The 26,283-nt window shown below is 40.3% G+C and overlaps 1 protein-coding gene and 1 pseudogene across 1 annotated transcript in view; both read left to right on the top strand.

Moving 5' to 3' along the window:
* The window catches only part of Prps2 (phosphoribosyl pyrophosphate synthetase 2), a 44,537-nt gene extending 18,483 nt beyond the window's left edge, over positions 1 to 26,054 (top strand). Inside the window, exons 3-7 of the mRNA XM_055613370.1 lie at positions 11,682 to 11,780; positions 13,182 to 13,306; positions 21,215 to 21,388; positions 22,672 to 22,831; positions 24,987 to 26,054. Of these exons, the coding sequence (XP_055469345.1) occupies positions 11,682 to 11,780; positions 13,182 to 13,306; positions 21,215 to 21,388; positions 22,672 to 22,831; positions 24,987 to 25,079 (651 nt within the window). The 3' untranslated portion in view covers positions 25,080 to 26,054. The remainder of the gene's footprint in view (positions 1 to 11,681; positions 11,781 to 13,181; positions 13,307 to 21,214; positions 21,389 to 22,671; positions 22,832 to 24,986) is intronic.
* Positions 12,593 to 12,713, top strand: LOC129681465 (small nucleolar RNA SNORA70; annotated as a pseudogene).
* Positions 26,055 to 26,283: the final 229 nt, after the last annotated feature.

The following is a 26,283-nucleotide window of genomic DNA, read 5'->3' as shown; positions in this document are numbered from 1 at the left end:
GTTTGAATTGCCTTGATCTCCTTTAATTGCCTTCTTGGACTAGCAAGTACACCAACAATTATGTTGAAGAGATATGGAGAGAGTGGGCAGCTTTGCCTTGTCCCTGATTTCAGTGGGTTTATTTAAGTTCTTCTTCATTTAGTTTGATGTTGGCTATAGGCTTGCTTTCTTTACTATGTTTAGGTAAGTACCTTGAATCCCTGATCTCTCCAGGACTTTAAACATGAATGTGTTTTAGATTTTATCAAATGCTTATTCAACCTTTATGGAGATGACCATGTGCTGTTGTTGTTTCTTTCTTTCTTTCTTTCTTTCTTTCTTTCTTTCTTTCTTTCTTTCTTTCTTTCTTTCTTTCTTTCAGTTTGTTAATGTGGTGGATTACATTGATGGATTTCAGTATATTGAACAACCCCTGCATACCTGGGGTGAAGCCCACTGGGTTACACTGGTTGATATATTTGCTGTATTCTTGGGTTTGGTTTGAGAGTATTTTATTGAGTATTTTTGCATCAATCTTCATGAGGGAGATTGACCTTTAATTTTCTTCCTTTTTTGGGTCTTTGTGAGGTTTAGGTATCAAGGTGACTGTGGCACCATAGAATGAGTTTGGTTATGTTCCTTCTGTTTCTATTTTGTGGAACAGTTTGAGGAGTATCAGTTTTAGCTCTTCTTTGAAGGTCTGTACTGAAACCATATGACCCTGGGCTTTTTTTTGGAAGGGAGACTTTTGATGACAGCTTCTATTTCCTTAGCGGATATAGGACTATTTAATTGATTTACCTAGTTTTGATTCAGCTTTGGTAAGTGGAATCGATCAAAAAATTGTCCATTTCATTTAGATTTTCAAATTTTGTGGCATATAGGCATTTGAAGTAAGACCTAATAATTGTTTGGATTTCCTCAGTGTCTATTGTTATGTCCCCCTTTTCGTTTCTGATTTTGTTGATTTGGATAGTGTCTCTCTGCCTTTTATTTAGTTTGGATAAGGGTGTCTCTATCATGTTGATTTTCTCAAAGAACCAGCTCTTGGTTTCATTGATTCTTTGAATTGTTCTCTTTGTTTCTAATTTATTTATTTCAGCCCCAAGTTTCATTATTTTCAGCTGTCTACTCCTCTTGAGTGTGTCTGCTTCTTTTATTCCTTGGGCTTTCAGGTGAGCTGTTAAGTTGCTTGAATGAGATGGTTCAGATTTTTTCTTGAAGGCACTTATGAACTTTCCTCTTAGCACTGCTTTCATTGTGTTCCATAAGTTTAGGTATGTTGTGCCTTTATTTTCATTGAATTCTAGGAAGTCTTTAATGTTTTTCTTATTTCTTTCCTGACCCAGCTGTCATTGAGTAGTGAGTTGTTCAATTTCCATGTGTGTGTAGGCTTTTTCTGTTCCCATTGTTGAGGTCCAGCTTTAGTCCATGGTGTTCTGACAGGATACACAGGATTATTTCAATCTTCTTTTCTTTGTTAATGTTGTCTTAATGCTTGATTATGTGCTCTATTTTGGAGAATGTTCCATGAGGGGCTGAGAAGAAGGTAAATTCTTTTGGTTTTAGGTGGAAGGTTCTGCAGATGTTTGTTAGGTCCATTTGGTACATGACCTCTGTTAGAGTATTGTTTCTTTGTGGTGTGTGTGTGTGTGTGTGTGTGCTTGTGTGTCCTTTGTTGAGAGTGGGGTGTTGAAGTTAATCACTATCAATCTGTGGGAATCTATGTGTGGTTTAATTTTTATTAATGTTTCTTTAACAAATGTGGCTTCCCTTGTATTTGGGACATAGATGTTCAGAATTGTGATGTCTTCTTCGTGGAATTTTCCTTTGATGGGTACGAAGTGACCTTCTCTATCTCTTTTGATTAATTTTTGTTGAAAGTCCATTATATTAGAATGGCTACTCCTGCTTGCTTCTTGGTTCATTTTCTTGGAAAACTGTCTGCCAGCCTTTACTCTCTGGTAATATCCATGTTTCTTAGGTGTGTCTCTGTTACGCAACAAATTGTTTGGTCTGTTTTACACATCCATTGTTTTAGGTTGTGTCTTTTTATTATAGAGTTAATTCCACTGATGTTGACAGAGATTACTAAACAGTGGCTGTTAGATCCTTTGATTTAATATTGGTTGTGGTAGTGTGTTTGTGTGCTTGGCTGCTTTAATTTTGCTATACTCAGGTTATTTATTTCCTGTGTTTTCCTAAATGTAGTTAACATTCTTGGATTTTATTTTTGTCTATAGTATCTTCCCTAAGGCTGAATCTGTGGTTTGGTATTGTTTAAATTTGCTTTTGTTGTTTAATATCTTGTATTCTTCATCTGTGATGATTGAGAGATTTTCTGGATATAGTAGCCTGACCTGAAATCTATATTCTTTTAGGGTCTGCATGATGTCTGTCCAGACCCTTCTGGTTTTCACAGGCTCTGTTGAGAAGTCAGGTGTGATTCTGATGTGTTTGCCATTGTATGTTACTTGGCCTTTTTCCCTTGCAGCTTTTAGTATTCCTTCTTTGTTCTGTATACTTACTGTTTTGAAAATTATGTGACAAGAGGTTTACCTTTTCTATTCTAATTTGTTAGGTGTTCTGTAGGCCTGTTGTATGCTTATAGCCCCCCCCCTTTTTAAATTGGGGAATTTTTCTTCTATGATTTTTTTTGAAAATATTTTCTGGGCCTTGGAGATGGGAATCTTTTTTTTTCCCTCTATTCCTATTATTCTTAGGTTTTTTTTTTTTTCTTGTTTTCTTGGATTTCTTGAATGTTTTGTGTCAGGAATATTTTACATTAACATTTTCTTGACGGATACATCAATTTCTTCCATTATATCTTCCACATCTTGGATTCTTTCTTCCATCTCCTGTAGTTTATTGGTTATGCTTTCCTCTGTAGTTCCTGTTTTCTTCCCTAAGTTCTTCCTCCATTTGTGTTTTCTTTAATTTTTCCCATTCTATTTTCAGATCTTGAACCATTTTGTTGATTTCCTTTACCTGTCTGACTGTATTTTCCTACTTATTCTTCAATTACTTCACCTGTTTGCTTGAACATTCTTCTGTTTCATTTATTTTTTTTTTCAGTGATTTAACTATTTCCTCTCTGAAGGCCACAACTGTTTGGCTCCCTCTTCCTGTATTTCTTTATTGATGGACATAATCTGTTTTACGTTATCTTCCTCTGTTTCTTTACAGATGGCTATAATCTGTTTGACTTTATCTTTCTCTATTTCTTGATGCATTTTATTTTTTCCTCTACTATCCTCTTCATAAACACTAATGTATGATTATCTTCTTGAATTTCACTTATGATAGGTTGTCCAGGGCTTCTGCCCCTGGATAACTAGTTTCTGGAGATGCCATGTTGTTTTGGCTTTTGTTGGTTGTGCTTTTATGCTGGCCTTTACCCACCTGGCTGTCTTGGATATTGACTGGTAGTTTCTGGTGCCCCCTGGAATCCTGAGGTGGGGAGAATACCCTTGGCAGGAAGATGGTTGTTCCTGAAGGAAGTCTCATTATTTTTTGGGTATGGTCACCAAATGGCTGTTGCTTCTCAGGAATTGCTGCAGCTCACCTAGGTGTATGGGCCTGTGTGGCAATTGTGGTTGTTGGTAGTCAGAGGGCCTCTCCTCTCACCAGGAGAAGTCTTGGAGACAGATGCCCTGTCCCTGGTTTTCTTGCTCTGAATTTAGTGAGCTGCTGCTGCTTCTCTTATATTTTGTTACCTGGGCACAGCCCTCTTGAAGAACCAGGTAGTCCTGTCGTTTGGTGAGTTTTGATATTGAGACAGGCTGCTCCTTTTCATGGTGGTGGGAGTGGGGGATTCAGCTCGGTACCCTGAGGTTGGACCTAATGTGTCCTTCACCTTGGGGTTTCCTCCCAATAGGGAAACCCTGTCTCAGTTGTTTTGGGGTCCACAGTTCTGATTGGGACAGTGAGTTGGGCATGCAGAAGAATCTCTTGGCTGGTGGCTGAGTGCCTGCCAGAGCCAGGGACCTTTTCCAGGGATTGTCTGGGTGACCTGAGGTCAGTCAGTCCCCATTTCTTCTTTTACTGTGGGGTTTTCACTTGACTGGAAATCCCAGTCTCTGGTGTTGTGGGGCCCACAGTTCAGTCTGGGCTGGTGATTGGAGCATGCACACATGTGGCTCTGGGCTAGTGACCAAGCACTTGGCCCTACCCCAGAATTCTTCCGGGGTTTAGCTGGGTGACCTGAGAATGGACCCGATTGCTTCCCAATCTGTGTGGTTTCCTCTCACCTGGGAAACACAGTCACTCGTGTTTTAGGCCACAGAGTTTGGTCTTTTGGTGGTTATGCAGTCACTGCTGTCTTGCTTGTCAGACACAGTGTCCTTTTAGGGCTGCCATCTTGCTTTATGTCACTTTGAAATGCTATAAAATTGTATTCTTGTTGTCTGCTTTCCAATGCTTCTACAAGTGTAGAAACCAGCCCTAGCTCCAAACCGAGCATCAGACAAGTATAGCCCGTGAGCTGACACTTGCTGGCTCCTGTAGTAGACACCCAGTAATTGCTAGTTCTCTTCCCCAGAAAGAACAGTGTGTTGTGAGCCAGGAAGAAAATAAATGCTTCTAAGAGGGTGGAGGCTGCAACCTGGAATTTTTTTTGAGAATCATTTGTAAGGTCATACTCATATTTCAATGATAATGTGATTGACATGTGTCTTGCATCTTGCAAACTTTGTATGTGTTTTTATGTTTGGGGGAACATGTGTGTGCAAGTCCAGTACACTTCTATGTGCATAAGTAAGAGCACTAGCTTAGAAGGCATTTTTCTGGTGTCTGCTGCTGTTGCTTTTGTGGGTTCAGTTTTGGTTTTACTTTGATGAGGTTTCTCATTGGCCTAAAACTTGTCAGTAGCCTAGGATGGCAAGTGAGCCCAGAAGTATATGCCTGTCCCCACCTTCCCAGCACATGGATTACAACCACTTGTCACCACACCACAACATGTGGATTCTGGGCTTGGACTCAGGAGCTCATGATTGCGAAGCAAGTGCCTTAACTACTCTTTAAATGCCACACTGATTTTTCTCTATATAGGTTTGCGATAATTTAAGTGAATATCCCTGTAGGCTCATGTTTGAATACTTATTCTGCAGTTGGTGGAACTGTTTGGGAAGGATTAGGAAATGCGGCCTTGTTGGAGGAAGTATGTTACTGGGGCCGGGCTTTGAGGTTCTAAAAGACCATGCCAGGCTAGGTCCTATCTTTCTATATATGGATGAGATATGAGTTCTCAGTACTTCCTCAGCAACACACCTGCCTGCCTGCTGCCATGCTTCTTGCCAAGATGGCCATGGACTCACCCTCTGAAATTGTTAACAATCCCCCAATTAAATGCTTTATTTTAAAAGTTCCCTTGGAAGCTATAATATATATGTGAGGACCTGGTGAAGACCCTTGTGGGCCCTGTGCTTACTGCTTCAGTCTTTGTGAGTTTATATGAGCTTTGTTCATGGTGATTTAGAGGACTTCGTCCTCCATTCCCTCTGTCTCTTTCTGCCTCCTTTTCCATGTGGTTCCCTGAGCTCTGAGGGGAAGGATTTGAAATAGACATCCCATTGAGAGATGAGTGTTCTAAGGTCTCTCCCTCTGCATAATGCCTGGCTGTGGGTCTCTATATTCATCCCCATCTACTGCATGACGAAGCTTGTAAGATGATGTATCAGCATGGTACTGATCTTTGAGTATAGCAGAATATCATTAGGAATCATTTTATCACTACATGTTTCTTTTTTAGACCATTATTATTTAGTTTTATGCTAGGTCCCTCCCGAGACTGTCTAGTCAAATGTTCTTGGTCACCCAAACAGTGTCAGCTTAAAAGAAAGGGATTATTTCTAGAATTCTTAGAGGCAATTAAAATTGCAATATGTGAACCAGACTTTGAAGAATCATACACATGAGTTTAGCAGAGAAGGGGTAAGATAGGGGCAGCTGAGTATGTGGGACAAGGCTATGGTGTTCTCTAGAGAAAGGGAACAGCCCCAGTCTACTATTCAGGGAAGGGTGTTGAATCAGAGGCAAGGGAGAGAAGTCCGGAGTTAGTTACACTCAAATTGACCAGAGTATTTGGATAGAAAAGCTGAGATAATTGGGGTTTTTTTGTTTGTTTGTTTGTTTGTTTGTTTGTTTGTTTCCCAAAGGTAACATGTAATACCAGACAGGAGAGTTTAAAAAAAAATGAAAACTTAAGTTTTGATGTATAGTTAGCACAGAGAAGACTAAGACAAAACAAAACCCCTACCTTTTAAAAATAAGAAAGAGAGAGGCTGGATGGATGACTCAGTAATAAAGAGCAGATTCTGCTGTTAAAGTGGACCTGGGTTCAGTTCCTAACATGCACATAATGATTCACAATCATAAGCAACTCTAGTTCCAGGGGATACAACACCCACTTCTGGTATCTGTAAGCACTGCATGTCCATCTTGCAGGTACATACACATATGCAGAAAAAAATACCTAAAACTTAAAACAAACAAAAAAAATCTTAAAGAAAAATACTTCCCACTAGGCATGGCTGCCCATGTGGTTAACCTCAGCACTCTGAAGGCAACACCCAATGGATCTCTGTTAGTTCAAGGCCAGCTTGTTCTACATAGCGAGCTCCAGGACAGCTAGGGCTACAAAATCAAACAAGTAAACAAATGAATAAAAATGAAGCAAAAAAAAAAAAACCCAAAAAACAAAAACAAAGAATACAGTAGGATCCAAGATGGCGGCGCCAAGAGGACACTATGTTTGATAAGCAGGACAGCAGTGACTGCAAGTGATCAACAGACCAAACTCTGCGCCCTAAAACACCAGGGACTGTGTTTCCCAGGTGAGAGGAAACCCCACATTGTAGGAAGCAATCAGGTCCATTCTTCTCAGGTCACCCAGCTAAACCCCAGAAGAGTTGCTGGTTCCCAGCAAGTGCTTGATTGCCAACAAAGAGGCACATGCCTGCTTGCCCAACTCACCATCCCAGACAGAACTGTGGTCCCAGGGCACCAGAGACTGGGTTTCCCTGTCGGGAGCAAACCCCATGGTGAGGGGAACATCAGGTCCAACCTCAGGGCACTCAGCTGCCCCCGCTGCCCCCATGGAAAAGTTCTCAGGAAAAGTTCCCAGGTTCCTGCAGGCACCCAGTTGCCAGCAGGGAGCCACTCACTTTTGCCTACATACTCTACTAATCATCCATCCGAGACTGAACTGTACACCCCAAAAGAACACAGGGATTCCCTACTGGGAAGAAACCCCAAGGTGGGGAAAGCATCAGGTCCAACCTCAGGACACCCAACTCTTATAAAGTTTCTGGGTTTCCACAGTCTCCATGCTCTAGCCTCCTGCAGCATTCATGAGCACTCACTTGCCAGTGATTACCACTTGGGGACTGGGAAACACAGCCCCAACATCAGACCTACAGAAGCCTGGGATCCATGGGATCAGACCCCAGACACTGCTCCAAAGCTCAACCTGTCTCCCTAGCCAAACTGACCAAACCGGGGGGTTGCCTCGTTCTTCAAGAGAGTTGTGCCCAGCAAACACAGTGTAAGAGAAGCAGCAGCAGCTCACTAAATTCAAAGCAAGAAAACCAGCAGAAAGGCAGCTTTCTCCAGGACTACTCCTAGTGAGGGGACAGCTCCCTTGACTTCCAACGACCACAGTTACCACACAGGTTCATACACCTGAGGTGAGCTGTCGCAATTCCTGAAAATCACCAGCCATTTGGTGACGATACCAAAAAGTAGAGGAGGCCTCCTTCAGGAACAACCATCTTTCTGCAAAGAGGATTCTCCCCACCTCATGATTACAGAAGGCACCAGAAACTAAAACCCCTGAGACAGCTAGATGGGTAAAGTACAGCATAAGCACAACCAACAAAAGTGAAAGCAATATGGCGTCTCCAGAATCCAGTTATCGAGAGGCAAGTAGCCCTGGACACCTTATCGTAAGTGAAAGTCAAGAAGATGATCTTACATCTATGCTTATGAAGAGGATAATGAAGAAAACAAATAAAATGCGTAAAGAAACAGAGGAAGATAAAATCAAACAGATTATGGCCATCTGTAAAGAAATATAGGAAGATAAACTCAAACAGTATGACCATCCATACAGAAATACAGGAAGGTACAGTCAAAAGTCTGTGGCCTTCAGAGAGGAAACAATTAAATCACTGACAGAAATTAAAAACACAGGAATATTCAATCAAACGGGTTGAATGGATTGAAGGAAAAACAGTAAAATACAGTCAGACAGGTGAAAGAAATCAACAAAATGGTTTACGATCTGAAGAAAGAATTGGAAAAATTAAAGAAAACACAAATGGAGGAAATCTTGGAGAGGAAGAACTTAGGGAAGAAAACAGGAACTACAGAGGTAAGCATAACCAACAGACTACAAGAGACAGAAGAATCTCAGCAGTGGAAGATACAATGGAAAAAAAATCGATGTATCCATCAAGAAAATGTTAAATCTTAAAATCCCTGGCACAAACCATCCAAGAAATCCAAGAAAACGTGAAAATACAAAACCTAAGAAATAGGAATAGAGGAAAAAGAAGATGCCCATCTCCAAGGCCCAGAAAATATTTTCAACCAAATCATAGAAGAAATTCCCCCAATTTAAAGGAGAGGCCAATAAGAATACAAAAGGCCTACAGAACACCTACTAATTTAGAACAGAAAAGAAAATCCTGCTGCCACAGTAAGCATACAGAGCAAAGAAAGAATACTCTAAGTTACAAGGGAAAAGGACCAAGTAACATACAATGGCAAACCCACCAGAAACAAAGCTGACTTCTCAACAGAAGGGCCTGGATGGATATCATGCAGACTTTAAGAGAATACAGATATCAGCGCAGGCTGCTATACCCAGCAAACCTCTCAGTCATCATAGATGGAGAAAACAAGATATTAAACAACAAAAAACAAATTTATACAATACCTACCCACAAATCCAGCATTACAGAAGATACTAGAAGGAAAAATATAACCCAGGAAAGCTCACTACATTAAGGAAAACACAGGAAGTGAATAACCTGAGTACAGCAAAACTAAAAGTAGCCAAGCACACAAACACACTGTCACAACCAACATCCAAATCAAAGGATCTAACAGCTACTGGTCATTAATCTCTCTCAAGAACATCAATGTACTCAATTCTCCAATGAAAAGACACAGGCTAACAGAATGGATGCATAAACAGGACCCAACAATCTGTTGCATACAAGAAACACATCCAAGACACAAAGCTAGACATTACCTGAAAGTAAAGGGCTGGAAGAAGGTTTTCCAGCAAATGGACCCAAGAAGCAAGCAAGAGTAGCTATTCTAATATTTAATAAAATGGACATTCAACCAAAATAAATCAAAAGAGATGGGGAAGGTCACTTCATACTCATCAAAGGAAAATTACACCAGGAAAACATCACAATTCTGAACATCTATGCCCCACATACAAGGGCACACACATTTGTAAAAGAAACATTAATAAAAATTAAACCACATGTAGGTCCCCACAGATTAATAGTGGGAGACTTCAACACCCCACTCTCAACAAAGGACAGGTCAACAAAACAGAAATTAAACAAAGTAACAATGACTCTAACAGATGTCATGAATCAAATGAACCTAACAGAAATCTGCAGAACCTTTCACCCAAACACAAACAAATTTACTTTCTTCTCAGCACCTGGTGAAACCTTCTCCAAAATAGACCATATAGTTTGTCACAAAGCAAACTTCAATGGATGAAAGAAGATTGAAACAATCCCTTGTATCCTGTCAGAGCACCATGGACTAAAGCTGGACCTCAAAGACAACAGAAATAGCAAAAAGCCTACACACACGGAAATTGAAAAACTTGTTACTCAATGACAGCTGAAGAAATAAAGACAGATTTAAAGTCTTCCTAGAATTTAATGAAAATGAGAGCACAACATACCCAAACTTATGGGACACAATGAAAGCAGTGCTAAGAAGAAAGTTCATAGCATTAAGTGCCTTCAAGAAGAAGCTACCTCAAGACCCAGCTATACCACTCCTAGGTATATACCCAAAATTTGCTCAAGTACACAACAAGGACATTTGTTCAACCATGTTCGTAGCAGCTTTATTTGTAATAGCCAGAAGTTGGAAACAACCCAGATGTCCATCAACGGAGGAATGGATACAGAAATTGTGGTATTTTTACACAATGGAATACTACTCAGCAATCAAAAAGGAGGAAATCATGAAATTTGCAGGCAAGTGGTGGGATCTAGAAAAGATCATTCTGAGTGAAGTATCCCAGAAGGAGAAAGACAAACTTGATATATACTCGCTTATATAGACCTACAAGATATGATAAACATAATGAAATCTACACACCTAAAGAAGATAATCAAGAAAGTGGACACAGGCGAAGGTGATTAATCCTCATTTAGAAAGACAAATGGGATGTGCATTGAACTTATGACAGGAGTCTACCACAAAAGGCATCTGAAAGACTCTACCTAGCAGTGTTTCATAGCAGACACTAAGACTCATAACCAAACCCTCGGCAGAGTGCAGGGAATCATATGAAAGAAGGGAAGTTAGTATGATATGGAAAGGATAGGAGCTCTACAAGGACCAAATATATCTGGGCACAGGGTCTTTTCTGAGACTGACACTCAACCAAGGACCATCTATGGATATAACCTAGAACTTCTGCTTGGATGTGGCCCGTGGTAGCTCAGTAACCAAGTAGTTTTCCAAAGTAAGGGGAACACGGACTATTTCTAACAGGATCTCAAGGGCAGGCTGTTTGACCCCCCCCCCCCAAGGGGAGGAGCAGTCTGTTAGGCCACAGAGGAGGACTTTGCAGCCAGCCCTGAAGATACCTGATAAAACAGGGTCAGATGAAAGGGGAGGAGGTCCTCCCCTATCAGTGGACTTGGAAAGGGGCAGGGAGGAGACCAGGGAGGGAGTGTGGTGTTGGGGAGGGAATGAGGGAGCGGGATACAGCTGGGACACAGAGTTAACAAAATGTAACTAAAAAGAAAAATAAAAAGAAAAGAAAAGAAAAGAAAACATCTCATACAAGCAACTTCAGCACCTGAAAGTCTTAGGAAAAAAAGGAGGAGAGAGAAAAAGGCAGACACACCCTATAGGAGCAGATGGCTGGAAATAATCAAACCAGGGCTGAAATCAATAAATTAGAAACAAATAAAACAATTCAAAAAAATCAATGAAACAAAAAAGTGGTTCTTTGAGAAAATCAACAAGACAGACAAACCCTTATTCCTTTGATATTCGTATTTTGCATGTAGTGTCAGGTGCTTGGCCACACAGCAGGATATGTAAGGCTGAAAGTGTAGTTTAGCTAGTAGAGCACTTGCCTAGGATACAGGGAGCCCTGCGTTTCAGCCTTAGTTAGCACAGAAATTGAGCATGGTGGCACATGCCCATAATATTAACATTCAGGATGTGGAGGCAGGAGGATTAAGAGTTCTAGACCATCCTTGGTTGCAGAAATAATTTTGAGGCCAGCTATATGAGCTGTATAAAGCTATATGGACTACATGGGACCCAGGCTCAGAAACAAGCAGTGCCAACTAATAATAAATATTTAGTACCTAAATGCAATGAATCAAATATATCTTTTCTTGCCATAACTTGTAATTTTCTTTATTGGTTCTGTCTGTGATTTGGTTACTTCATGACTATCTTTGTTTCTTTTTTTTCAGAGTCGTGCTCCGATTTCTGCTAAACTTGTGGCCAACATGCTGTCAGTTGCTGGGGCTGATCACATCATCACCATGGACCTGCATGCTTCTCAGATCCAGGTACCAGCATTATCTTTCTGCCCATGGTTAGGTCTTAACTCTGTTAATTAATTTTGAAAGGATTGAGTCTGCACAGCTACTCCCTTGGCCATTTGCCTTTTATGTGGATGCTGCCGTCCCTATCACACCTTGCCTCTAATTCATTTTAGTGGCGCAAGAATGCTTTCTTATATGCTTTGTGATCCCACCTAAACTTCTGGAAAATTGTCATAGACGTTCTGTGTTTGTGTGCACATACATGTGGAGGCTAATGGTCAACACTGGATGTCTTCCTCAGTCCCTCCCTATCTTACCCAGAGGTCATCAGTTCACATAACTTGGCTGAGCAATGAGCTCTAAGCATGTGCCTTCCTACCTTTGCTTCCCTAGCACTGAGGTTACAGAATGGGCAGAATGCTAGGCTTGTACATCAGGTACTTTATGTATTTACTAACTATGCCATCTCCCTAGTCCTGCCATACACATTTTTAATTTCTTCACAACTTCTTCTTTTGTTACAAAAGCACGCCATATTTCATGGTGCCTATTTATGATATATAATGAATGTGAAGTATTTGATTTGTAGCAAATGCTAAAACAACAACAAAAAGTCAACTGTTTTCCTCTATGCTCTGCAGTGCTGTTCTTTCCTTCTGTACACTGGCCATCAGAGCATGCCTGGAAAATGGATTGGAATGAAAGATGTCTTGTGACATCTTTATCATTAGATTTAATTCTGTTACAATTACCTACAGGGAGACTGTTATATAAAGTTATCTTTTGGATAAATAATTCAACTGTTACTTAGAGATAACAATTATCTTTTTAAAAATCTGCATCCAATTAAACTGCCTAAGTTCCTCTTCTTCTGGAGCCTGGTGTGCAGTGGCAGCAAACAGCATCCTTCTTGGGAGCTGCTTGTATGTGTTTCTCTAAGGAAACTTGGAGATAGAATTTCTAGTGGATAGTGATGGCTCTTATCTCATGCTTTCTTTAGTATAAGCTTTAGACAAGTGTATCACCTTTGAGAAGTCCCAGGGCACAGTGACCAGGGTTCACATTGGCTAGGCCATCATATTTATGTATATCAACCTCAAAAATACAGAACATACGGTTGAGACCCTACACAAGGTCCAAATTCAAGTTTCCTAGCTGACAGAAATCCACATCTCAAAGAAGTGAGACTTCACCAAGTTTCATGCAGGTGAATTTGAAGATTTATTAGCTGAGAAGCAGCTTTTTCTCAGTGAATGTGGAGCAAATACATCTCCATTCATGGTCACTCAGGCATGTAATGAGCCTTGCACTCCTGATAGTTTCCACTGTGCTGAACCGCTGACTCCACCAACCATGTACTCTAATAAATCTCACATTCAGTCAGAAAACAAACCTGCAAAGTGACATTGATTTTTTTTCCCTTAGGGATTCTTTGATATTCCTGTGGATAATTTATATGCCGAGCCCGCAGTTCTTCAGTGGATTCAGGAGAACATCCCTGAATGGAGAACCTGTATCATAGTTTCCCCAGATGCTGGAGGAGCCAAAAGGTACCATTCAAGTGATATACCATGCAGGCTTCTCTCTTTCCCTATTGCTTCCCTGATTTCAGTATTTCTCTGTGTCTTCAGTGAGAAAGCATGCTTTGTGCACAGCAGGAGATAGTTCAATGGTAAAAACTATTGCCCAACAAACATGAGGGCTGGAGTTTGGTCTGCAGAACTCATATAAATGCTGGATGTGCTTAAGGGTCTGGTCTCCCTGTAGTTTTAGTCTTGGAAGGCAGAGGTGGGGGAATCCCCAGAGCACTGCCTCAATAAATAAGGTAAAAGCAATCAAAGAACATTCCTGACATTAAGCTGGGGCCTCTACATATGTGTGTACACACATGCGCACCACACAAAAGTACATGAAAAACTTTAGAAAGCTTGCTCTGTGTGTGTGTGTGTGTGTGTGTGTGTGTGTGTGTGTTTTGCTGGGGATGGTACTCAGTTCCGCATAGATGCTAAATAAGTGCTGTGTCACTGAGCTATATCCCTGCCCCCAGCAAGCTTGCTTTTAGTTATATAACACATTATTTTTCATGACACAAGCCAATCACCCTCTCAGCATTTCACATTATTCACGAAAATAAAACAAACACATATGTGCACTCTATATAATAAGGGTTTTTGTTAACAAAATTGGCTGAGTTAGTCCTTCTCACTACAAACACTTAACTAGAGTAGACAGAATAGAACCTAGTTTTTCAAAGGAAAAGAATATATGGAGCAGGACTACGTGGAACATCAAGAAAGGGCGATAGTTAAAGCCTTCCTGTATACAGATGAGGCAGAACTGGACTATGGTGGTCTAGGGGAGATAACTAAGATGAGGTAAGGGCTGTCAGCTTAGCTTCTCTCACCTATTCAGGGTCTTCCATAAAGCAAGGAACCAAAGACCATCCCCTAATAAGCAGGGCCTTTGAATGAAGGAGAAAGCAGTCAACCATGAGAAATCATGTCACAAGCCTGTGCCAGAGGCACATGATGATGGTCTCCCTGGGGTACTGGACTCCCTGGACTATGCATATTAAGGCAAAAATTAGTCCCAGGCTTCAGTATCCCTATGAAGAAAGACTTTCAGACTTTGAGTTGGTAGGGAAGCATTCACTAAAGAGTGTGACCTGCCATTCTGATCATCCAAAGCCAAACATCCCTGAGAGCCTAATATGACCATACTCTGTGTGTATGGTCATCAGGGCACAGCTAGCCAGTACTTAGGTGTGGTAGAATGATTGTCAAATGAACAAATTTATAGGCAAACTGACTGTGCTGACATAATGACAGCCTAAGGAACTGGTCTAGGAGTGGCAAAGTCAACCAAAGAGCTCAAGGAGTTTACAGACCAGTAGGGCACTTGGTGTTGAGAGTGCAACAAGAATAAGGAGGTGATGCTGATCTAACAGACTGGTTACTGCAAACTGAGCCTTAAGACCCTAAACCTTGTAGAACTTTCCAGCTGCCACCTGGGAAGACAAAACTTGGTGAAGTGGAGTTTTCTTGCCAAGGTTGGAGCCACCATAAGAAAGGAAAAGTTAAAAGAGACCTCTACCCACCAGCTAAAGTAAAGAGGCTTATGAATGTGAGTCAACTATTTGAGTCTGGGGTCGAAAGTGACTATCAAGCTTCAGAACAACCCAAATGTGCAGTGATCTTGGGTGTGGCTTGGTGGTAGAACATACAAGTTCTCGGCATCCATACAAGTCCTGGATTCCATCTCCAGCACTACACAGATGCATGTGAGTGTATACATGTGTGCGTACTCCCACTCATTCACGTGCAACTTCTCCCCATTTTTTGATATCTTCATCCACCTGCAGCCTAGCTGCAGAGCCAGAATGACACTTACAAGTTTAGGCCCATAAAGTAGTCCCAATGCTCAATGCACTGTAAATTCTCCTTCTCAGAAGAGCACATTCATTGTGATCTTAGTTGCTGTCCAACAGCCACTGGTTCCCAGCACAGAAGAGGAAGAGAAAAAAAGGGCAAGTAAACTGGAGAGGGGCCTCTGACAGTGGTCGGAAGTGCCTGTGTACAGGAAGGAGACTCAGGTAAAAGATAGTGACAGTTAGGTTCCCAAACCCCCAACTAGGTATGGATGGGCTCGGGAGCAACACTGCATTAATGTAGCCCAAAGCCTTGGGCAGCACATCGAGGTTGGTTACTGTCATGTCTTTTTAACAATGTGTGGGACTTTTCAGGGTCTTTTCTCCTGGAAATGCTTGCAGTTGGTACAAAATCTTTCTGAAGTCATGAGGTAGAACACACAATCACATCTATCAAATTTCTCATAGGCCAAGGAGGGGGACCAGGATATTAAATGATTGGATTGTAGTAACAGCTGTTGGTTGTAATTCATATACCTACAGTTTACCCATGCAAAGTATAAAGCTCAATGCTTTTCAATATAGTCTCAGATATGTGCAACTGTCACTGCTATCTACCATCAGGACATTCTCCCCATAGCAATTGCCACCCATGTCCACTGAAGCCTTCAGCTACACCAGTCTACTTCTATAGGACTGCACTTAGAGACATTTTTATATCAATTGGTCATAAAGTGAATGACTGTTTTGTTTGGCATGAAAAAAAAAGAAAATAGATCTTTGGCCCAAAGAATAATAGAATGCATACAGCAATTTTGGTCATTTCCTGTTTGCTATCCAAATTGTCTCTGTATATAGACAAAAATATCATTCTTGAGTTCAGGAAAATAATTGAAGTAGGGGCAAGTGAGGTGTCCCAGAAGCTAAAGTTACCTGCAACCAAGCCTAGCATTCTGAATTTGATACCTGGGACCCTCATAGGAGGAGAGAACTGATTTCTACAACTTATTATCTGACTGCCACACATACATGCACAAGGTAAGAAATTAAAACCAATTGAAAGAATAGTACAAAAAGTTAGTCTGCTTCACTGTTGTTCTTTCCAGTGTTAAGATGGTATTCAAAAGTACATCACCTTGTTTCATAGACACAGGTTATAATGCACTACATGATTTGAACATGGAATATTTTCCCAGCCTCCTGTGTATGCGCACTTGGGTTACAAAGAGAAACCTTTCCTCTTTGAGTTATTTGTCAGGTGTTTGATAACACCAGTAAAAATAGCATAGATGCTGCACACTCTTCTCCACTTGGATTTTTAAAAGGTGAATTTGGTATATTTTAGCAGTGATCCCATAGTTATGTAACAGACATTCTTTATCATTCTTCAAGGGAGGAAGCATTTCTTTTGGCTTGTGATTTGAAGGTATGGCCTACTATGGTCAACAAGGCATGTAGGAAGCAAAAGTTCTTTCTCAAGCTGTGGACAGCTGCTTGCCTCACAAGCTGCTTTGCTATAGAATATTCAGTGAAAAACATGTTTTAGCCTTTACCTTGAAGCAGAAATAAGCAGGAGGTTTTGGCAAGTTTCTTTAACTTGTCTGCAAGACCTTGGACCATGTCTGCCATACAGGAATGTGGTCTTTGAAAACAAGTTTGACTGTCCTTGTACCAAGGTGAATTGTTTTGTTTTGTCTTTTAAAAGGGAGCTGTAGATTAAACTTGTTGCTTTCAGTACTGACTGAACGCCCTCCTGACACTATCCTAAGTTTTCTGTCTCTTTCTTTTAACCTGTAATTTCTCAATCCCCACTCTCTCCATAGTATCCCTAATTACCTATGGCTGGTTCTGTCAAAGGCGCAACAGCAGGAGCATGAAAGAGATAGTCACACTTCATTCTTGCTCAGGAAAACACGGAAATGGTGTTAGTATTCCTTCTCCTTTCTAGTCAGTGCAAGAAACCATTCCATGGGATAGTGATGCCTATACTCAGGGTTACCTGGTTGTTTTATAGCTGTGTAATATAGTCCCTTATGTGGAGATTTATTATCATTCTCATGACTCCTTGCTACTAACTCATAGACATTGTAGTTTGTAGAGTCCAGAAGCAGTAGACTTGCTTTGACATTTTGCATCCTTGTCTAAGTAAGATGCATTCCTAAAAGTCGAACTTCTAAACCAAAGGTATAAGCCCTTTGAGTTTTGGTGGACAGTGTCCAAAGTGGCTCTTTCAGAAAAAAAAAAAAAACATTCCCAGTGGCATTGGCCAGTGCGGCTGCTAGTGTCTTGGTACCCAGCCTTGCTCATATCAGTTATCAGGTGACTTATGGTATGTCGTCCTGTAAATTCGGGTTGTTGTGAGTGAAGGCAGTCATCCTTTATAACATGATGGTTTTTCCATGAAAAAAAAAAAAAAAGTTGTTGTCTTGCCTTGAGACTTCTACCTGTGGATTGGCAAAGGTGGGCTATTACAGCTCTGCCTTTCATGAGAGTCTCAGGTATTTCCCCTGGTTTTTAATGTCCTCCTCTTTTTATATGCTCAGTCGATGATGGGCTCTGAAAACCATCTTACTGTTATGCTTGCTTCACATTCTGGCTTCTGGGCTTATGAAGCACTTGCCTTTCTCTTAATTTTTTTCTTCTCTTGTGATTTTGGATATTTTTAAAGATCTCTTTTTCTCTTTTAATGTTCTGATTTTTCTTGCATTTGACGTTTATTGGGAAATAAAAAGTAAAATAAAAATCTAATTTTCTCTCTCTTCTACCAGCTATCTAGTCATTCTGGAACTATTGAATTATCCATCCTCTCTCTATTGGTTTGAAACAACATCTTTTATTACGTATTAAGTTCTTCTATCTACTTGACAGCTCCTACTTTTAAAAATTACAGAAGGCGGCTTTGGAGATGCTGAGGGGGTAAGCCCTCTTTCTACTCAAGCATGAACACCTGAGTTCAAATTTCCAAGGCCTGTCTAAAAAAGCCATGGATGGCCACTGTAACCTTAGCACAGTGAGGATTAGCTACAAAATGATCAGTGAGGCTTGCTGATTGACAACCTAGCTCCAGGTTCAGTGAAAAGACCCAGCTTCAAAGTATTAGGTAGAAACTGATAGAGAAATAAATTTAATGGCTATCTCTAGCCTCTGGGCATATATACCTACATACACTTGTATACATATACTACATCACACACACATGCATAGGCACACACACACACACACAGGGGAGGGATAGAGGGAGGGAGGCAGGGGGAGAGAGAGAGAACCAGAGTAAGCAAGTGACCAAGTTTAAACTGTTCTTTTGTTTAGAAGTCCTCAGAACACTTTCATCTAGCTACCCTTGTTCCCGTTCCCTCTGCTAGGAAAGCCAGGATCTTAGGGATACACATGTAGGAATTTCTGTCACCTCCTTTGTCTTTATCTTGTCTGCTATACCTTCTTGTCATCATCATGTGTTGGTCTGGGCTGTTCTCTAACTGAAAGTCCCACTGGAAAACTCTAGCAGGTAGTGTTGCTATATATAGTTGATGAAATAGTTGTTTTCTTTGCTTAATGCAAAGTCATATTTCACTGGAAAAAATATCTATCTGGGAAATCTAAGTCTGATGTTCTAGAGAAAGCTTTGGGGCTAAATCTCTCCAAGTAAAGCTTTGTCTTGCCACAGGAGGTCACTCTTGAGTAGTACATGAAGCTTAATTGAATTGATGAGGAACATAGATTAAGAAATATCCTGTTTTCTTCTTCTTCTGATGTCTATTCTCTTTGCCTTTCGGGATGGGGATTGAGCATTTTAGTCAGGGTCCTCCCTTTTGATTAGTTTCTTTAGATGTACAGATTTTAGTAGATTTATCCTATATTATATGTCTGTATGAGTGAGTATATACTTTGTGTGTCTTTCTGCAAGTTAGGAACCTGCAACAGAGGGCCTCTGAAAGGCTCTGCCCTGCAGACTATCAAAGCAGATGCTGAGACTTATGGTCAAATGTTGGGCAGAGTGAATGGAATCTTCTGAAAGAAGTGGGAAATGGTAACATCTGGAGAGGGCAGGAGCTCCACATGGAGAGCAACAGAACCAAAAAAATTTGAACACAGGGGTCTTTCCAGACTCTCATACTCCAGCCAAGTACCATGCATGGAGATAACCTAGAACACCTGCACAGATGTAGCCCATGGTAGTTCAGTGTCCAAGTGGCTTCCATAGTAATGGGAATAGGGACTGCCTCTGACATAATCTGATTGGTCTGCTCTTTGATCACCTTTTCCTGAGGAGGGAGCAGCCTTACTAGGCCACAGAAGATGAGAATGCAGCCACTCCTGATAGACAAAGAGCAGAAGGAAGGAGAGGGGTCCTCCCCTATCAGTGGACTTGGAAGGGGGCGGGGAGGAGATGAGAGAGGGAGGGTGGGATTGGGAGGGAATGAGGGGTTTGGATACAGCTGGGATACAGAGTTAATAAAAAGTAACTAATAATAAGAAAGAAAGAAAGAAAGAAAGAAAGAAAGAAAGAAAGAAAGAAAGAAAGAAAGAAAGAAAGAAAGAAAGAACTACCCCTAGAGTAGATATGTTTGCATGCATGTATGTGTGTATGCACATACATATTAAATAAAACTATAAAGGGTTATGAGAGGTAGATAAAAATGGGTCCTTAATATGTAACCTTTTTCTGATTATATGCTCTTTGATCATCTACTATCAAAAATTTGAAAGTTAGAATGAAGAAAAATTTAGCCATTTTGTAACCATAGGGACTGTGCACATGTGTGTTCTTCCATGTGGATCATGTGGTGTATAGTCTCAACTATGCCTGGTGTCACAAGCATGGCCCAATCCTTTTCATTATCTTGAGTGTGGTTCCTTGTTGTATGCCTAAACTGTATTACTGTGTTTTTCAAAAACAAGTTGTGTGTGTGTGTGTGGGTGTGTGTGTTTGTGTGTGTGTGTGTGTGTGTGTGTGTGTGTGTGTGTGTGTGTGTGTATTTGTGCACTAGGGATGGAACTCAGGGACTCATACTTGCTAATGAACATCCTGTGACAGGGTTTCTCAGTGAGGGCCTTCCTGGAGTTCACTAAATAGGCTAGCATGACTCCCCAGCATGACCCAGGGATGTGGCTATTTCTGTCTCCTCAGTGCTAGAATTACAAGCATGTGCCATCATTCCTAGCTTTTTTTTTTTTTTTTTCGTTTTTTAAAGCTCAAGAACAACACACTTTATTTGAACATAGAAGTTGTAGTAGTCTCTGTGACGGAAGAATGAGAGCTCAGGGGCAAGGACACAGTTCACAACAACAACTTATCGCTGGAAATGCTGTTTTCCAAGGGCAGAATTTTGTTATAACTTTTAAAAATTGCATTAAAATATTTATATCAACAGAGACAAAGATGCATAGTTTAGAAAACATAAATTATATGTCCCCAACAGAACTATATAAACACATACTGTGGAGAGTCACTCTGCAGGTCACCAAGGCAGAGTAACCAGGAACCTTAAAGTGCAGAGTTAGGTATCTTGGCTTTATTTTGCAAATTTTATGGACAGTTGTGTTTGAAAAAAATAGTAGTTTTGCTTTGGTAAAATATGGCGTGGATGTCAAAATTCATCATATACCAGATTCTTCATTTTGTTTACAGTGTTTCTTAGACCTAGGACCATAACCAGGTCTGCCTCTCAGAAGATGCTGTTGCTCACTGGGTGCAGCTGGCAACAGGGAAAGGCTGCTTTTGGTTTTTATTTTTTGTTTTAAATAAAGAAACAGTTGGCTTTTCCTAGAAGAAGGTCTTAAAAGAATGGCAGAATCTATAGCTTTCTCTCTGTCTGGGATTCAAACAGATGTTATGGTTTTCTTTCAAGGAAACTAAAGTAAAATTGTCACTAGTAAATTTGTAAAGTTGAGACTCATTCCTTAACGTTGGGTTTGAGGTGTGTCAAAAGTGGACTGTTCCTGGCCTTTTAAACATGAGTTCTAGAGATTGAACTCAGGTCCTACTCTTACAGGGGAAACATTTTACAATCAGGCTATTTCCCCAGCCTAGTGCCCAGTAATAAATTCTTAGATTGACTCTGTTAATATGTTCCTTTGCTTCTTTCCAAAGGGTTACATCAATTGCAGACAGACTGAATGTGGACTTTGCTTTGATTCACAAGGAGAGAAAGAAAGCAAATGAAGTGGACCGGATGGTTCTGGTGGGTGATGTGAAGGATCGGGTGGCCATCCTGGTGGACGACATGGCTGACACGTGTGGTACCATCTGCCATGCTGCAGATAAGTACGTGGGGTGGTCCAGGGAACATGACAAGAAAACATCTCCTTAGGAAATAAAAACATCCCTTTAAAATATTATTTTATTTATTTAGTTGTGTGTATGTGCTTGCATGTGTGTGTATGTGTGCATACATTTTGGGAATGCATGCATCCTATGGTACAGTAGTGGGCAACTTTTGTGGTACAGTAGTGGACAGCTATGGTACAAGTCAGAGGACAATTTTGTGAGTCAATTCTCCTGTTTCACTATAAATCACAGAGATCAAACTCAGCTTGTAAGGTTTGGTGGCAAGTACACTTACACAGTGAACATCCACTATTTGAAATTTAGCCTATTTGTCTTAATTATTGTTGGTGACTTGACAGTAGGCCAAAGGAGATTTTAGGCTTATTTTTTTTTCTAGTCCCATTTCCCTGATAGAAAACACAAACACCACCCACAACCAAAAGCCTTGGGCTTTTTTTCCAGGTTGGACTTTCAGGTCATTTCAAAAGGGTCAGAAAATGTGCTTCTCTAGAAATCAGGCCCAGAAAGACATGGTGTTTGGTTTGTTTGTGTGTTTGTTTGTTTTCACTTGTTTGTACCCTTGTTTCCTTCAGCTCAACATTTCTGCTAGCCTCATAAGTCATGTGTCTTTCTAGAGGCTACAGGGGAATACTTGTCAGGATAAGAACCTCCCTGACTTCCTTGCCACACATGGCTGTGGAATACAGTTTGAGATGCTCTCACTGTCTCACTGGTAATATTCTGACTTGATTGCATATTATATGTTTTAGTACTATTGGTTCTCAACATGGGATAGATTGTTCCCTGGACAATATTTGACAATGTCTAAAGATATTGTTGGTTGTCACAATTAAGGACATGGGAATGTTGCTAGTATGTGGACCAAGGATGTTACTGAATTTTCCTACAATGGACAAGATAACCCCTATGAGAAATAATTATGTAGATATAAATGACAAGGTCGATAATCCTTGATTTAATGGAACAAAAAGAATTTTGCAAACACATACATTTAAAATATCCTAGTTTGGGATAATAAATTCAAATGGATTTTGTTCCATCTTTTCTTTTATAGGACACACTTTTCATTTGTCATATTGAGACAAGGTAGAGTATTTCAAGAATATTTTAATATTTGTGAGCACTTAATTTTTTTGAGGAGGGGCCTTGCTTAGTAGGTCTGGCTTGTGTTGAACTTAAGTCTTCCTGTCTTGGCCTCCCTAATGCTATAGTTACACATGTGCAATACCACTGGTAACTTTCTGTCTTCTATTTTGCAGGTTACTGTCAGCGGGTGCCACCAAAATTTATGCTATCCTTACCCATGGAATCTTCTCTGGGCCAGCTATTTCCAGAATTAATAATGCTCCCTTTGAAGCTGTTGTTGTCACCAACACAATTCCACAAGACGACAAAATACAACACTGCTCCAAGATTCAGGTACTAGGCACCTAGGCAGAACGGTGCACCACGGCACCTGCTTCTGACTCTGAAGTAACATCCAGCCTTCTGTTTGCTAAGCAGATGCTAGCAGAGACAGAAGTTGCTTGTTACAGTAGATTATCAGTCATGTTAGTTCCCTGAGAAAGGCCAGAATCAAGAGGTTAATGGCACTATTTGGAAATAGCAAATGAAAAAATAAATGAAGAAAGGAAGGAAGAAAATGGAGGGGAGGAAAGGAAGCTGAAGATGCATTACTGTTGGTTGAGTGCTTGCATAACATGCATGAGTGCTCCCGACCCAGCACTGAATAAAGTAGTCATGGTGGTGCACACCTACAATCCCTGCACTTGATTTGGATGCAGAAAGATTAAACACTCAAGGTCATCTTAAATTCAAAGCCACCCTAGGAGGGATGAGACATTATCTATGAAAAAAAGAATTTAAAAAAGGAACAGGAAAATATCTATGTATGGTGGTACTTAGAAAGTAGAGGCAGGGTTATCATGAGACCAGCCCAAGCTACACATAATCTTGTCTCGCAAACAAACAAAAATAGCATATGGCACCAATGAGATGTCTCAGTGGATAGACAGAGAAGAACAAAAGAAATAGCAAATAAACAAAATCACAATATAAAACATCAAGAGAGTTGGGGAAATAGCTTGTTACAGCACCTGCCTAGCATGGCCAACACTAAAAATCAAAAGTTAAGAATATACTTATGGTCTAGCCCAACAACTCTACCCCTAGATATATAGTCCCCTAAATATGGAGCATATGAAGCAGCAGGCTATCCTCATCATATCGGGAGACCTCAATTCTTCTTACCCTCCCAGCTATGTGCCCACAGATTACCAGAGAATTAATAGTAGTCAGTCAACACCACTGCAGCTTCTATTTCGAATTTCTCTTCCACTGACCCCTAGCCACTCATTGTGTTTTTGGAGGCCCTGGTTCCCTCAGTGAACATCAAGATGGCACACAGTGGTGCTCTTCATGATTTCTGATCATGCTGAGAAAAAAAAAAAAGAGGTCATTTGAATACAAGGAAATAGTCAGAACAGTGGTCCCTTATGTTTTTATCCATGATCAACAATACTTTAATGACTGCTGCCCAAAGGCCAAGTCTAGCCCAAGTCTATTTTAAATAAGGTTTTTACTGACACATACTCTGTTTTTACCCTTATGTTGCCTATGACTACCTTTGACTGCCTTTGCACCACAATGGAGAACTGAATGTTTGATTCAGAAGTAAACCAAAACCATTAACTTTATGGTATTTTACAGCAAAAGTAGTTTGCTGACCCCAGGGTTAAATGATCATGGTTATGCTTTTATCATGACAGACACACACTGTTTTTAACTTTCTGCGACCAGTGAGCTGACTCAGCAGGCAAGCACTTCTACACAAGCCTGGTGATCTGAGTTTCATCCCTGGAGCCCACTTAAAGGCAGAAAAAGAGAAAATGGACTCCACAAAATCTTCTGACCTCCATATGCATGCTTTGGCATATGTGTGCCCACCTCCCACCCCCCCCACACACACATCTCTCCCCCACCCCACAAACACATTTAATAATGATGATGGTGGGGGGGGGTGGTAATGATAGTGGTGTTGGAAAGAAAAGAATTTTAAAAACACTGGTGAGTATTTCAAATTGAAACAAAGCCAAGTAGAAAGATAGGTTGTATAGGATTTGCTATATAATATTTTATGAAAAACATTGCCATGTTTTATACATGGCTGCAGGGATTATAGTAAAAACTTAAGTAAAATGAAAGTTGTAACTTAAACAAAAGGTTATGGTTGTTATATTTTGTAAAAAGAGTAGAAAAAAGCCTCTGCCAGTGAATATAGAAAACTAATTTTTAAACAGTGTCCCAAGAAGGGACCATCTGTGGGTAAAGCAGCCCTGAGTATCTACACTGAAAATCTTCCCAAGAACTGATAGTAGTCAGCTTGGCTGTTTGTGATGTCTTTGGAGATAAAACCCACAGTTGTTTGTCTTTCCCCAAAGAAATGGTTGAAGGAGTTTGACGAAAACATAGCATCTGTGACCTAGAGAAAACATTTCTAGGCTTTCTGAATTTTCAGCTTTTAAAGAAATAGAATTGACTCCCGTCTTTCTCCCCCCACCCCCTTGTTATTCAGGTGATTGACATTTCAATGATCCTGGCTGAGGCCATTCGAAGAACCCACAATGGAGAATCCGTGTCCTACCTGTTCAGCCACGTCCCACTATAGACCGGATTGGGATACAGAGGAGCAAGCCTCCTCTAACTTCTCACAGTCTTTCTCTGCCTGCTGTCTTAGCGTTAGGACTCAGCAATTCTAGGATGATGACTGGCAAAAGCATCCTATCTATGAGATTCCTTGTCTTCCCTTCTAACGCTCAAGACTACTTCTTTCCAGTTTGTAGAGGGTAGGGCCAGAGGAAGGTGGTAGTTATTTGGTCTTTAAGTAAGCTGATATTAATTAGAAATATTTTTCCTCATTCTTTCTTAGTACTTTGAGGCAACAACTTTTAAGTCTAAAATTGCACTGTGGAAATCCGTCATACATATATTTTGAGGTTGCCAAAGGTGACTGCCGATAAAAACCTCTGTGTAAATACATAATGATAATGCCAGTGGACATTTGGAGAAAATCCAAAATAGCCTTTACTTCAGAGTGAACCTTGGAAAATTTATACTATCACGCATTTTGAATTTTTGTTTCTTTTTTAAAAATGATAAATGGGTTTATTTTATTATTGTCCTTAATTGGGACTGAATTTTATTGAGCCTAAGATGGTCACTGACATACTGACTTTCTAAATAGATATTAGATATATTGAAAACAATATAAGGTTGTATCATTTTTAATCACCACTTTGAGGATTTGTCATAACTCTTAACCTAAATGAAACTCGCAATTTATGATCAGTGAGCACTATGATTTGGGTGCCACATTAGGATGTATTTAATGATTTCATGGCCACAGTGAATTACTCTAGGATGCAGCTCATATACTATCATCTTATTCTCAGTCTTCAGCAATAACCTTTACTTTGCATTTTCCCCAATAATTTCTTCTTCTGCACCAAAAGAAAGACTCTTTGAACTCTCACATTTTTAAGCTGATTATTGTTTTGTTTCTTTTGCATAAATAAAATGGAGATGTTTTCAGAGTGCTACCAAATGAATTTATTCAAACACTGCTTAATTAACTTGAATTAAATGTCCTTAGCCTTTTGTAATTAGAAGCACTAACTCTCTAATGACTGGTTATCCTCTGTAAAGCTGTTAAGATGTAGCTGTAGATGATGCCTGCAAAACAATGAACTCAAAAGGAAATAGTTGTTCCATTAAAATAATCTTCAAAAAGGGTTCAAAAAGCATTGTGAAGAAGAATTTCACTGATTGCATTCTTGATAAAAATGATCTTTAACAAGGTGTTCGTGCCTGTA

The sequence above is a fragment of the Psammomys obesus genome, unplaced genomic scaffold, assembly GCF_907164565.1.
Source record: "Psammomys obesus unplaced genomic scaffold, mPsaObe1.curated_primary_1811, whole genome shotgun sequence".
Taxonomy (NCBI): Eukaryota; Metazoa; Chordata; class Mammalia; order Rodentia; family Muridae; genus Psammomys; species Psammomys obesus.
The sequence above is the reverse complement of the archived record's forward strand: the minus strand, read 5'-3'. Positions and strand labels throughout refer to the sequence as shown.